This window comes from Myxocyprinus asiaticus, chromosome 33 (assembly GCF_019703515.2).
Source record: "Myxocyprinus asiaticus isolate MX2 ecotype Aquarium Trade chromosome 33, UBuf_Myxa_2, whole genome shotgun sequence".
Lineage (NCBI taxonomy): Eukaryota > Metazoa > Chordata > Actinopteri > Cypriniformes > Catostomidae > Myxocyprinus > Myxocyprinus asiaticus.
The window spans coordinates 5123971-5138657 of record NC_059376.1 but is presented as its reverse complement, the minus strand read 5'-3'; the positions used below and the strand labels follow the sequence as shown (position 1 = coordinate 5138657).

Below are 14687 nucleotides of genomic sequence, written 5' to 3'. Positions count from 1 at the left end.
ATTAATAATTATTAATTAAATGTTATTAATTAATATATAAATTAAATAATAGAATCCAACTCATTAAAGCCTCATACGGGGCACCAGTAAATGTAGTGCGCTACGTTCAGGAGCGGGTTTGATTATTAGTAATAATTAATCATTATCAAAGATAATTATCAATTATTAAAATCAATAGAACATTGATTTGAATCAGTGTTAGCTCTTTTAGTCCTTCACATCAACAATCAAAGATAACCATCAAATTCAATAGAATATTAATTATTATTACTAATTAATTATAAAAAAATAATAATTAATTATTCAAATGAATGGAACATTGATTAGAATTAACACTAGCTTACTGATCCTTCAAATTCAACAATCATTAAAGATAATTATCAATTATCAAAATCAATAGAATATTAATCAGGATTAATATCGCCAGGGCACCACCCTGGAATCAGGGACTAATAACCAGACAGTATAACAGTCTCAATATTAGATTGTTCTCTTAAGAAAATCGACATTCAAAAGGAAACAATGAAGGCTTGAATCCGAGCACTGACATCCCCTGCCAGCATTTGACACTGGTGTATGCAAAATAAACCAAAATACTTCTCTTGAAATATAACAAAGTTTATTTATGCAGTAATATCAATTAATAATCAATACAATGCAGTCAATAAACTTCCGACTTACAACTACAAATTTAATAGTGACATGATTAGATATGGTAACCAAAATAAGCTTATAACACATGAGAGGAAGGTGTGTGTGTGTGTGTGTGTGAATGGGTGTGTGTGTAAGGAGTGATGCGCACAAAATGGCAGACGTGACTCTTGTGGAGAGTACGTCACGCGAGATTTCCAGCCAGAGAATATGGCCGCGAATGTGGGCGGAGAGAAGCCAGTTAATGGTGTCTGCCCGTTTACCGCATGTCTCCGCTTGTACGATAACTTAGGGACAAAGCTGAGCTTTATCACGAAGTTATCTACTAGCCAAAAGTGTGTGCGGGAATGTTTGTGAGGGGTCGCGTATGTGTGTGCGTGTGGTTAGTACGAGAGAGAGAGAATAAAGTGGCGGCACCAAATCCGGTGGGAGAGAAAGCAGCTGTTAATTTATCACTCAGAGACGCAGTGAATGGCTTGTAAACTGTCCCGCGGTCTTTGGTTCTTTAATGGATAAACTCAGTGTGCCGGTCTCACCCACGATGGCGGAAATACACAACAGTCCAATGTGGTTGGATTACAACACAGCAGATCTCATTCGTGATAACAGTACATTATAGTAATACCTTGAGTATTATTAGCAGCAATGAGCGGACTCGGCGGTCCGTAAACTGTACAAGCAATAACCTTGATACACAAGAATAACACACTATAATATTCTATCTCTGCCCAGATGTAAACCTCTTACTTGAATTGTATGAGGACGCAGGTAGAATGTGTGTTCATCCGTCCTTTAACTCCGACTCAGTTCCTCGAGGCTCGGGTGATGACGGGAGGCCGTTTCCTCGCTCTGTCGGTGGGCAGTATGGCTACTGATTCTCGGTGGGCTGGCAGAGAAATCAGCGACGTCGACTTGATTGAAGAGGGAAGAGAAATCTTTTTCTCTTCACTTCTGCAGGCAAACGGATGAAGATGCGGATTGCTCGGCGGTCTCCTTCAGATCCGTTAGAGTGTTCGGTGGAACACATCTCAACTCGTCCAGCAAGATGGAGATTGTATGGCCACAGTTTCAAGTTGGATGTTACTTCCTTGTGCCACGAGGCTACACTTGAGAGCAGCAATGAGCTGCATCTATACACAGCGAGCAAATTTGCTGGAGGCAATTCCCGGAGGATCTCAGAGTTATTTCTACTCCCGATGACGTCATGGTTGAGGGCTGTTCTGTTGTGTGCCTCATCCAATAAGAGTTGAGAGTTCGATCCTTTAGTGAGCAAGGCTTCATGGGATTTGTAATCTGTTTTGGACTCCCTTTGTTTGATTTTTGTGCGGTTTTTATCAGTAAGATTTATGACTGTTTGTGGGCCTCAGTCAGGTTTTACAACTGTGTTAGGCCTGCCTTTGTCTTCTATCTGAATACATGAGGCCCAACATATTTATTCACAACATAGAAAGGAAACTTTGCCTTAACACATGGGCACTGGTAACTATATGTAGGGGAGATGGGGCTAGTGGTACCATAGGTATAATGATGAGTCAATGGAGTTGAGATCCATGTGCAGCTTTAATAACAATAAATGTAGTAAAACAGACAGGCAGGGGTCAATCACCAACAATAGTAATATCCAAGGCAATCCAGAGAGGTAGTCAATAAACAGGCAAGAGGTCAGGGCAGGCAGCAGACTCAGAGATGACCTCCGTGGTTGTGTGCACGGGCAGAGACTTGGAAACGACCTCCATGGTCGTGTACATGGGCAGAGAATTGGAAACGGAAGCCTTTTTCTTTCTCCTCCAGGAGGCCAATGTCGGCAACGTGGGCTCTGGGACGAACGAGGTTGGCAATGCTGGCTTTGGGATGGACGAGGCTGGCAACGCTGGCTCTGGGACGGACGAGATTGACAAAGCTGGCTCTGGCCGTGGCTGGCGTGGGCATTGACTCGTTGGCCGTGGCAGGCATGGGCATTAGCTCATTGGCCATGGCAGCCGTGGGTGTCGGCTCATTGGCTGTGGCAGGTGTGGGCATCGGCTTGTTGGCTGTGGCAGGCATGGGCGTCGGCTCGGTGGCCGTGTCAGGCGTGGGCATTGGCTCGGTGGCTGTGGCAGGCAAGGGCACTGACAATTTGTGGGTAAGGGTCGTCGTGGCCCTACACACCGATATCAGTGGCGTATAATTCAACTTGGAGACAAGGACCATGAAGTACCTTGAGACCGGGGCCGCGGAATGCTTGAAGCAATGAGTCACGGAAGGCTGGATTGTGACATGGCGTGGAGCCGACTGAGACGTGGATGTGACATGGCGTGGAGCGGACTCAGATCTGACTCTGTATGGCATGGAACTGACTCAGACGTGGCTGTAACATGGTGTGGTGCAGACTCAGACGTGGCTGTGACATGGTGTGGAGCAGACTCAGATGTGGCTGTGACATGGCGTGGAGCAGACTCAGACGTGGCTGTGACATGGTGTGGAGCAGACTCAGACGTGGCTGTGACATGGTGTGGAGCAGACTCAGATGTGGCTGTGACATGGCGTGGAGCAGACTCAGACGTGGCTGTGACATGGCGTGGAGCAGACTCAGACGTGGCTGTGACATGGTGTGGAGCAGACTCAGACGTGGCTGTGACATGGTGTGGAGCAGACTCAGATGTGGTTGTGACATGGCGTGGAGCATTACCTTGATGAAGAGAAAGCAGTTGATTTCTGGTGTCTTTGCCTCCTACTGGATGTTCAAATGCAGCACAAAATCATTGGAGGAAGAAACTGAATGAAGGGAATGTTGTTCTGTCGCCATTCCACACCACTGTAATCCAGTCTAATGCCTTACCGTTAAGCAGCAAAAAAAAAAAAAACAAAGGAAATGTGGCTCTCATCAGTGGGGTATAGGGTGGGTTGTTGATTAACAAACCGAGAACATTGGAGCAGAAATCCCTTACATTTAGATGGTGACCCACTGAATTTCTCAGGAAAGGCAAGGCGTGGGTTAGTGGTGAATGTGCTAGGTGAGGCCGGGTAAGCCACCGGATTAGATGAAGAGGCTGAAGGGTTTGGTGTTGGTAAACGGAGGCTTTGCAAGCTACTCTGTTAACGATGTAAGCCGGTCAAGCTGTTGGTGGTGTACGGCCAATACATCTGCTTGTGCTAAGACCTCGGTAGTGAGTTGCAGAAAAGCTGCTGGAAGTCTTCTATAATGATGAGTCAATGGAGTTGAGATCCATGTGCAGCTTTAATAACAATAAACGTAGTAATACACAGACAGGCAGGGGTCAATCACCAGCAATAGTAATATTCAAGGCAATCCAGAGAGGTAGACAATAAACAGGCAAGAGGTCAGGGCAGGCGGCAGACAATCACAGGTTATATCCAGGTAAACATAGCAGTAACAGTAGTGTTGGGACTCATGTATTCAGATAGAAGACAAAGGCAGGCCTAACACAGTCGTAAAACCTAACTCAAGCCCACATACCAAGTCATAAATTATATTGATAAAAATCGCGCCAAAATCAAACAAAGGGAACCCAAAACAGACTACAAATCCCATGAAGCCTTGCTCACTAAAGGATCGAACTCTCAACTCCTATTGGATGAGGCACACGACAGAACGCACCTCAACCATGACATCATCGGGAGTAGAAATACCTCTGAAATGCTTCCGGGATTTGCTTCCAGTAACTTTGCTCGCCATGTGTAGACGCAGCTCATCGCTGCTCTCAGGTGCAGCCTCGTGGCACAATGAAGTAACGTCGACTTGAAACTGTGGCCATACAATCTCCATCTCACTGGACAAGTTGAGATTACTCTGTGTTCCACCGAACACTCTAACGGATCCGAAGGAGACTGCCGAGCATCCACATCTTCATCTGTTTGCCTGCAGAAGTGAAGAGAGAAAAGATTTCTCTTCCATCTTCAATCAAGTCGACGTTACTGATTTCTCCGCCAGCCCGCCGAGAATCAGCAGCCGTACCGCCCACCGACAGAGCGAGGAAACGGCCTCCCATCATCACTCGAGGAACCGAGTCGGAGTTAAAGGACGGATGAACGCACATTCTGCATCCTCATGCGGTTCAAGTAAGAGGTTTACGTTTGGGCAGAGATAGAATATTATAGTGTGTTATTCTTGTGTATCAAGGTTATTGCTTGTACAGTTTACGGACCACCGAGTCCGCTCATTATTAATACTCAGGGCATTAATTATCACGAATGAGATTTGCTGTATTGTAATCCAACCACATTGGACTATTGTGCATTTTTGCCATCGCGGGTGAGACCGGCACACTGAGTTTATCCATTAAAGAATCAAAGACTTTTTTTCAAAGACGGTTTACGAGCCATCCACCGTGTCTCTGAGTGATAAACTAACAGCTGCTTTCTCTCCCACGATCGCGAAATCGGCTTTGGGGCCATCACTTAATTCTCTCTCTCTCTCGTACTAACACACACACACACACACACCCTCATGTGTCATAGGATTATTTTGATTTCCATATCTAATCATATCACTGTTTAGTTTGTAGTTGGAAGTTGGAAGTTTATTGACTGCATTGTATTAATTATTAATTGATATAACTGCATAAATAAACTTTGTCATATTACAAAGAGAAGTGTTTTGGTTTGTTTTGCATACACGTGTGTCATGCTGACGGGCTGTCTGTGCTCGGATTCAAGCCTTCATTCATTGTTTTTTTTCCTGAAAATCGATATTCTTCGGATGTCGATTTTCCTAAAGAAAACAATCTAATATTGTTATACTATCTGGTTATTAGTCCCTGATTCCAGGGTGGTGCCCCGTCAAGATTAATCCTTATTAATATTCTATAGATTTTTGATAATTGATAATTATCTCTGATGATTGTTGAATTTGAATGATCAATAAGCTAGTGTTAATTTTAATTAATGTTTCATCGATGTTAACAATTAACGATTATCTTTGATAATTGTTGATTTAAAGGATTAGAAAAGCTAACATTGATTCTCATCAATGTTCTATTGATTTTAATAATTATCTTTGATAATTATTAATTATTGCTAATAACCAAACCCGCTCCTAAACGTAGCACACTACATTTACTGGAGCCCCAAATGAGGTTTTAATGAGTTAGATTAAATTAAATAATTAAAATATTAATTAATAACTAAAGAAATAATTATCGATTATTTCTGCTAGTAACACTGATCTAAACAACCAGTAAAGCCCTACAGTAGGCAGGCAGCAACAGGTCAAAACAGGGTAAGCAGTCCAGGATCATACACAGGTAAGGCAGTAAACTTAGATAACACTCAGAAAAGTCAGCCAGGGCAAAACAAGACTTTGCCATGACAGAGAGTGAATGTGAGACTTAAATAGCTGAATAGATTGGAAACAGGTGAACAGGTAATCATTGCCATGTACGGGGATTATGGGAAATGGAGTCCAGAAATTTAAAGTCAATCCCCAGGTGATGGAGCCCTCTGGTGGTGAATGGGAGGAACAACAAAGGCGGGATTCATGACAATAGGGAAGTTGACACAAGGGCTACAGTATATTTCAGTAAGAGTCAAAAGTCCAATGGCAGTTTTGAATATTGGTTTTAATATATAGTTCAAAACACTCTTCAAATTAAAATATATTTTTTGTTAATTCTACCTTAGAATGTATATCACATTTGTGTTATGGATAAACAAACAAACATAATCAAACCACACTGGCATTAAAGGAAGGTTCATCTATTTTATAAAGACATGTTTAAATGTGCACTCAGAGTCAATCTGGGGCATGTTGTCACATACACTGAACAAAATTATAAACACAACTCTTTTGTTTTTGCCCCCATTTTTCATGAGCTGAACTCAAAGATCTAAGACTTTTTCTATGTACACAAAAGGCCTATTTCTCTCAAATATTGTTCACAAATCTGTCTAAATCTGTGTTAGTGAGCACTTCTCCTTTGCCGAGATACTCCATCCACCTCACAGGTGTGGCATATCAAGATGCTGATTAGACAGCATGATTTTTGCACAGGTGTGCCTTAGGCTGGCCACAATAAAAGGCCACTCTAAAATGAGTTCTATGTGAGTTCTAGAAGTGCTCACTAACACAGATTTAGACAGATTTGTGAACAATATTTGAGAGAAATAGGCCTTTTGTGTACATAGAAAAAGTCTTAGATCTTTGAGTTCAGCTCATGAAAAATGGGGGCAAAAACAAAAGTGTTGCATTTATAATTTTGTTCAGTGTATTTACCAGACCAGGTTGTTACATGTGTTTTAAATGCATGCATCCCTGCTTTGTCCTGAGCAGTGAAGCTGCCAGCTGTTCTTAAGAAAAATCCTCCAGGTACTTCACGGTCTTTGATTTTTCCAGCATCTTCTGCACATTTGTACTCTTCCAAACAGTGGCTATGCTATATGATGCTGAGATCAAGCTTTGACACATAGAACAATTGAGGAACTTGTACACAACTATTACAAAAGATGCAAAAGTCACTGATGCTCAAGAAGACTGACTACACATGAGTAACGACATTAAGAACCAATGGGATGTCTTATATCTTGTGGGATATACTGTGTGTAAATATCTTTTATGTAGATTCTGAAGTGCAGTACTAAAAAAAAATGATTTTAACCTCTTATATTTGTATAGATTCTGAAAGAGGTGTGTAAACTTTTGAGACAAAAGGGGTATGCAAACTTATGCACTTAACTGTACATCTGTGTAATTCATTTACAGGCAGAGAGAAGTCTGGTGTGTTGTAGGAGGAACTGTAGGCTTTTGTCCAGGTGGACAACATCTCTAGTGTGTTCTATGTCCTCGTGAACTGGGAGCTTACAACATTCCTAAAATACAAACAATAAAACTAAAACATAAATAAAATGTATTATTAATTTATCATGAGGCTTTAAAGGGATAGTTCACCCAAAAATGAAAATTCTCTCATGATTTACTCACCCTACGCCACCCGGATTGAGGCAAGTCACTATGCCGAGGACTTAGAGCACACTGGGAATTGGGCATTCCAAATTGGAGAGAAGGTGGGGGGAACATGTATATGTTGTAACTGTACACTTGTCATAGCAATATCTTACTTTCTGTTCTCTCTTTTTAAAAAAAAAAAAAAAAAATTCCTTTAACTGTTCTTTTGGCCATTTTTGAAAGTCTGCAAAACTTTTGAAAACTTGCATTACCTTCAGTGGTGTAAATTTTATGTGAACACTAAGAAGGACAAGTCAACCCATCTCTGAACTCTGTTCTTTCGTTTGGCAGTGTTTTCATTACCAGCGCCTTTCTCAGTGGAGAGATTGCTGAACTAAAGTGAAACACCGGCAGAATATTCTCAAACTGTGCGAGTGTAAAGATCTGATTGTGGTATTTCACCTCTTGAAATCTGGCAACCCCAATTCTGATCGGCTAATCGCAGTTATTCAAAGTCTGTTGTTTTCAAACATAGAGAATTAAAATATTTTACTTGCATGATTAGTTCTGAGTAATACATTAAACAATTTACTGTATCTAAAGGGGATGGTATGGGGGATGGTGGTTTTACAGGGGAGATGGTTTATGAAATTTTTTTCAATAAGGGGGATGGCATCCCCTCACATCCCCCCTCAACTCTGTGATTATGTGATTCTATCCAGCTGTGATTATATGATTCTATCCAGTTAATTTCAAATGAATAACTGATCAAAAACTTTAAAGCCATGCCCATCACTTTGCAGGACATAAACCAAATAAGCCTCTGGCTACTTAAATGTTTAAGTGCTCAGACTAGTTAAAAAGGTCTGGCTGTGTAAAACAGTCATCAAAGTGTTCTCATTGTCTCCTCTTCACTTTATTAGGTTGGCTGAAGGGGGAGGGTCACCATCAAGCCCTAAACTGAGCTATGGAACTGGTAATGATAGAGGATCAGGTGGTGACCTTGGCGTGGGTGGCATGCAAGGAAGTGGAAACAAAAAAGTCATAAATGATGGCCCTAGACATTCCCAGACCTCTTCTACACATCAAACTCAAATTCAAACTTCATCAGGGGCCATGGGCCACAACCAAAGCCCTGGACAACACGCTTCCAGGCGCAGCCTTCAAGTGGACTTCAGTAGCAGTGCTGGGCGAATGGGCCGCTCACAGTCAGTGTCTCCTGATAGAGCTAGTGCACCAACTTCACCCTACTCAGTACCCCAGATAGCACCTATGCCTAGCAGTAAACTGTGTCCGGTCTGCAATACTACAGAGCTGACAAGTATTATGTCGCCAAACTCCAACAAGTGTACACAGTGCCACACTACAGTGTGCAACCAGTGTGGCTTCAATCCCAACCCACACCTTACAGGGGTAAGAAACAGTTTCCTAGATTTGAATAAGTGGGATTACTATACTTTTTTTCTTATTGATTATGTTTTAGGCTGTGAAGATTATTTTCTAATAATCTGTTAGAGTGTGTATCCTCTGTGGCATTTCTTATACTTGTACTCATTTTAGGCCTTAGGACTGTGTATATGCCTTGTTGTGTATTACTTTAGCTTGGCTCACTGTCATTCCAGTGATTATGCAAAATATCGTTTTCTTAAGTTGTCAGTGAAAATTACAAACAAATGAACAGTCTTTCAATAATAGACAATACTCTTCTTCCCCTTCATACATACACATATAGTAAACAACAAACAAATACAAAGTTATTCAAAATACAAAAAGTAGAATAATACAAAGCAAATAATAAAACCAGGTCAGGTGTATTTGAAATAATATATTTATTAGGGTGTGCATTTTAATGTTTTAGTGTTTGTAGCTAGCAGACTTTGTGTGAACGGCATTCACATTAAGAGTTTAGGAATGGAGAATACATATGGGGAGTACATGAGCATAATGTACAGTATGCTAGATTATTGAGAAGTGGAAAAAGATGAAAGGAAGAGATCAGAGAGGAAGTACATACATTTAAAAAAATGCACGACAGCAAATTAATAAACCTAAATTTAAAGTCGGCATAAATCTGAAACTGCACCAACTTCAGAATTGTGACGTATTTCCAAGTGAAACAGTTTATCAAACTAGTAAAAGGGACTTGATTCTATACATTGGTTGTTGATTGGATTGTGAACAGTAGCCGGTGCATACTGGAAAATAGGCAGACCTGAATGCGAGTTTGCAGTGCAAGCACAGACACACACACAAGCACACTCTTTTCCCACTGACTTGAGAACCGAACAATGATCTAATTGACAACATTAATCCATAACCAGCCCAAAATCGCATACAGCACATCATGGTTCTCTTACGACTCAGTACACTCGACATTGCGTAGTAACGCAAATGGGGAGTGCCTTCTTACACGACCTAGTTGAAACCTCTCTACAATAACGGCAATATTCTAATATTGGCTATAGTGTTTGAGCCCTGCCTGTTTTGGCGTGAAACTGTCTGCTATAAAAACAGGTGCACAAACACCATTTCCTTAGAACTTCTTCTTTCAAGACAGCGATCATCTGTTGTCTAGAAGCCCTCTACCTGCTGCCGCCCGTCCCCCCAGCGAGGGAGAAGAACGTGCACTTGCCACTGACAGGGACATCCTTACAAGGGTGGTCAAAGAGCTTCACCTTGAGTTGTCTCCCCCAGAGGAACCTGAACAGTCTCGCCTCGATGAATGGTTCCTGCAATCCAGACACCGTCAAATGACAGCGTCCTGCAAATCTACCCCATTCTTCCCCAAAGTTCATAATGAACGCTCTAAGTCCTGGCCTGCCCGGCACTCTCGCGCAGTGACGCCATCTTCTCTAATGTGGATTATGGGGAAGAAAACAGTTATGCCCAATTACCCCCTGTGGAGGAGGTGGTAGTGGCACACCTCTGCCAAGCAAGTAACAGGGCGTGGAAATCACACCCCATACACCCTTCCAAACCATGTTGACAGATGTCCGCACTGGCAGGAGAAGCTTACTCGGTGGCAGGACAAGCTGGATCAGCACTCCATGCAATGGTGGTGCTCCAAGTATTTCAAGCCAAGCTCTTCAGGCAAATGGACGAGCACGGCTCCGATCCAGAGACATTCAAAGAGCTCCACACCGCTACAGACTTAGCACTGCATACCACATATGTCACTGCACAAGCCAATGGCAAATCCATGGGCAACCTGTCAGTTCTGGATTGACATATATGGCTGACCCTCACAGAAATAAGTGATAACAGAAAAAGCCACTCTTTTGGATGCTCCAGTATCTCCAGCCGGCCTCTGTGAATAAGTTTGCTGAGCGTTACGTCGCGACTCAGCAGCAGTCACAGGCTATGAGACACTCACTCTGTTTCGAGCCAGCGCCCAACTAAAAGCCCCATACTTGCTACCTCACCGGCACCTGCGTATCAGCACGTGCAGCAAAAGTGCTTCTGATGGGCACAACCCTTTGAAGCAGAAAGCAGAGCCCACGGTTCCTTCCGGGTCTGCTCCAAAAAAGGCTCGATTGGAGACACGAAACACTGTTCCCCATCTCCCCACTACTGGTTTTCAGGAAAAGAAATATTGTTGTTCACAATATTGTTCAAAATGTTGTTTCTGTGTCATGCATTCAAATAAATGTAATAAAATATGCAATAAGTGCAAGAAAGAATACAGCACTCGTTGCAAATGCACAAGATGCTCACACATTCTCAAAAAAGTGCCCTTTACCTCTTCAAAGCACACACATTATGCGCAACTGCTTCCCTATAGTATGCAACACATTATATCATACGGTAAACAAACTGAATTGCCCTCTGTCCCATTACGCGGACGTGTGGCGATCATTAACGGGTATTTCAGAATGGGTGCAAAAAACGATCGAACATGGTTATATGATCCAATTTGCACACGGCCACCCCATTTCAACAGCGTTCTGTCTTCCACGGTTTCACCCGAAGATGCGCCAGTGTTACGAACCGAAATACACAATCTCATCATGAACAACGCAATAGAGATTGTGCCAAATTGTCAAGCACAAAAAGGATTTTACAGCCGTTATTTTCTTGTTCCAAAGAAAGATGGCGGACTTCGGATCCTGAATCTGAGACATTTTAATCGCGCATTCATAAAGCGCCCATTCAAAATGATTACACAGAAACGGATCTAATTGCATGTATGCTCACATGTTTGGTTTGCGTCAATAGATCTGAAGGATGTGTACTTTCATATCCAAATTGTACAATATCAAAGGATGTTTTTGAGATTCGCATTCGAGGGAACAGCGTATCAATTCAAAGTCCTGCCCTTCGGATTGTCTCTGGCTCCTCGCACATTTATGAAGTGCAATAATGCAGTTCTCGCCCCTCTGAGACTGAGCGGCGTACGCATCTTGAACTATCTCGACAATTGGCTGTTACTGGCACAATAAGAGGCTTTGTTATGCCAGCACAAAGCGGGCGTGTTCAGGGCATTCTACAGTGTCTGTCTCAGTTCAGACTGGGGAGAACACTTCCACTGAAGCTGTTTCAGAAAGCATTGGCATTTATAGCGGTGGCATCCGCCATCATCCCATTAGGTCTCTTAACCATGAGACCTCTTCAGTGCTGGCTGAAGTGCCACATGCCACAACATGCTTGGCTTCAAGGGCGCATGCGCAGCATTATATCCCGCTGCTGTATAGCTGCTTTAGCACCATGGACAGCTCCTGCATTTTACCAGCGAGGTGTCATGCTGGGGCAAGTTGTCAGGTGGAAAGTGGTGACCATGGATGCTTCCAACACAGGTTTGGGGGTGGTGTGCAATGGACGCCAGACTTTGGGCATGGCACATCAACCAACTAGAGCTATTGGCTGTATTTCTAGCCCTAAAGGCTTTTCAGTCAGAAATAGCGAGCTGTCATGTCCCGGTTCGCTCAGACAACATGACAGTTGTGGCATATATAAACCGCCAAGGCAGAATTCATTCACTGCCACTGTTGAGACTGAAGCGTCACCTCCTCCTATGGAGCGAGCATCATCTCCTCCCCCTGAGAGCGACATATGTCCCAGGCCACCTGAACTACGGCGCAGACTTACTGTCATGCCAAGGAGTGATGCAAGGTGAATGGAAACTTCATCTTCAAACTGTACTGAGGATTTTGGAAATATTTGGCAAAGTAGAAATAGATTTATTGGCCTCAGTGGAGAATGCCCACTGTCCCCTCTGGTACTCGAAGTCCCAAGCCCTGCTGGGAACGGACGCAATGGCACACAAATGGCCAGTGAAAAGCAAATATGCATTTCACCCCGTTATGCCTGATTCACTCTTCCTGTGCAAAGTCTGAGAGGACAAGGAAATGGTTCTATTAGTTGCGCTGAAATAGCCCAACCAGCTATGGTTTCTGGAGATGCTGTACAGCTCACCATGGGAAATACTGCTGAGGAGGGATCTCCTCTCTCAGTCACAAGGCACAATATGGCATCCTCAGCACCAGCTGTGGAACCTGCATGTGTGGCCCCTGAACGGGGCGCACTACACGCACCAGAACTGACGCATTCAGTCATGCACACCATTTTACAGGCCAGAGCACCGTCCACGATACGCCTCTACATGCTAAAATGGAAGGTGTTCACTGATTGGTGTCTCTTACTCTTCTTCAAGAGCGATTAGATGCAGGACTCACCTCGTCAACGCTCAAAGTGTTTGTGGCAACTATATCTGTGTATCATGCACTTGAAGCCGGCACCTCTATAGGCAAGCATGATTTAATCATAAAGTTCCTTAACCCTCAGGGGTCATCGGATGAGCCGGTGCATCCTGCTGGATTTTTTCCTCATAACAGTGGAAACAACTTAAAATACTCTGTCATTTTTGGGCATACAGATAAGTGTAAGACATCATTAGAGACTATAAAGGGTCTACTTTTATTTGTGTACACTCACAATAACAACAAAACCTTGTACTTTTGTAAAATAAAGTAAATAAACAGGGTGCACTTTCAGCCGTCTCTGTCTCCACGAGCATCTTTCTGAAACACGTCACAAAAATGAACTGAAACTCAGCGAATACTTATCAGACAAACATGAAACATATGTCTAAAGAAAGCTTAAAATGTCTACTTTTAAATAAAACAATTAAAATTTAAAACAAATATTCTCCTGCAATGTAATCTGTATGAAACTAAAGAGATGTACAGTTTCTCCTGGCTCAGCTAATTATCGCTAATGTGATACCACCTACGCGCAGATGGCGCTATCCATACAATAATGTGCTGAGATGATCTAGGCAAATGGTAAACATCCCCAGCAGTGCCTTAAAAAGCATCAAGTTCATTCACTTTCCTGCACATTTGGAAGATGGCATGCTACACAGGTGAGTAAGCTCCTGGATAGTGACGAAGAGTTCACATTTTCCTCAGAAGAAGAGCGGGACTCCGACGATGAACATTTGCATTTTGAAGAGCGACTTGATCCAGCTGAGGATACAATTTCGGATGAGTAAATCATTTAGTTTTACTTACATATTAGTTGACATGCTATTTTATATAAACATGTACATATTTTTCTAGTTGGACTATTTCCAGACTTGCCAGCCAGTATTCAGAGTATTGAAATTTGAAATATGTCCTAATAGGCAAGTTTTAGTTACATTTAAATGTTGTTTCGGCTAAAGCAGGTATTTAAACTGTATGCTGTATGATATAAATATGATATGTAATATGATATAAAAATATGAATGTTTAAATTATATTTTAACTAGTGTTTATGCTGCCTCATTATCATCAATGAAGCTTGTGCTTGCAAATATCTGTTCAGGTATAAATGTGTAAAAATGTGCTGTAAATATACCCATATTAGAAAATCAGCATATTAGAATGATTTCTGAAGGATCATGTGACACTGAAGACTACAGTAATGATGCTGAAAATTCAGCTTTGATCACAGGAATAAATTGCATTTTACAATATATTCAAATAGAAAACAGTTATTTTAAATTGTAAAAATATTTCACAATATCACTGTTTTTGCTGTATTTTGGATCAAATAAATGCAGCCTTGGTGAGCAAAAGAGACTTCTTTTAAAAACATAAAAAAATCTTACCAATCTAAAACTTTTAAATGGTAGTGTAGATCTAAAGTTTTTAAGTGAAGTCTTTATGTAAAGAAA

General features: G+C 42.1%; 1 protein-coding gene across 1 annotated transcript in view; it reads left to right on the top strand.

Moving 5' to 3' along the window:
* The window catches only part of bsna (bassoon presynaptic cytomatrix protein a), a 287753-nt gene that overhangs the window by 8505 nt on the left and 264561 nt on the right, over window positions 1–14687 (top strand). The window contains exon 2 of the mRNA XM_051670134.1: window positions 8455–8944. Coding sequence (XP_051526094.1) covers window positions 8455–8944 — 490 coding nt within the window. The remainder of the gene's footprint in view (window positions 1–8454; window positions 8945–14687) is intronic.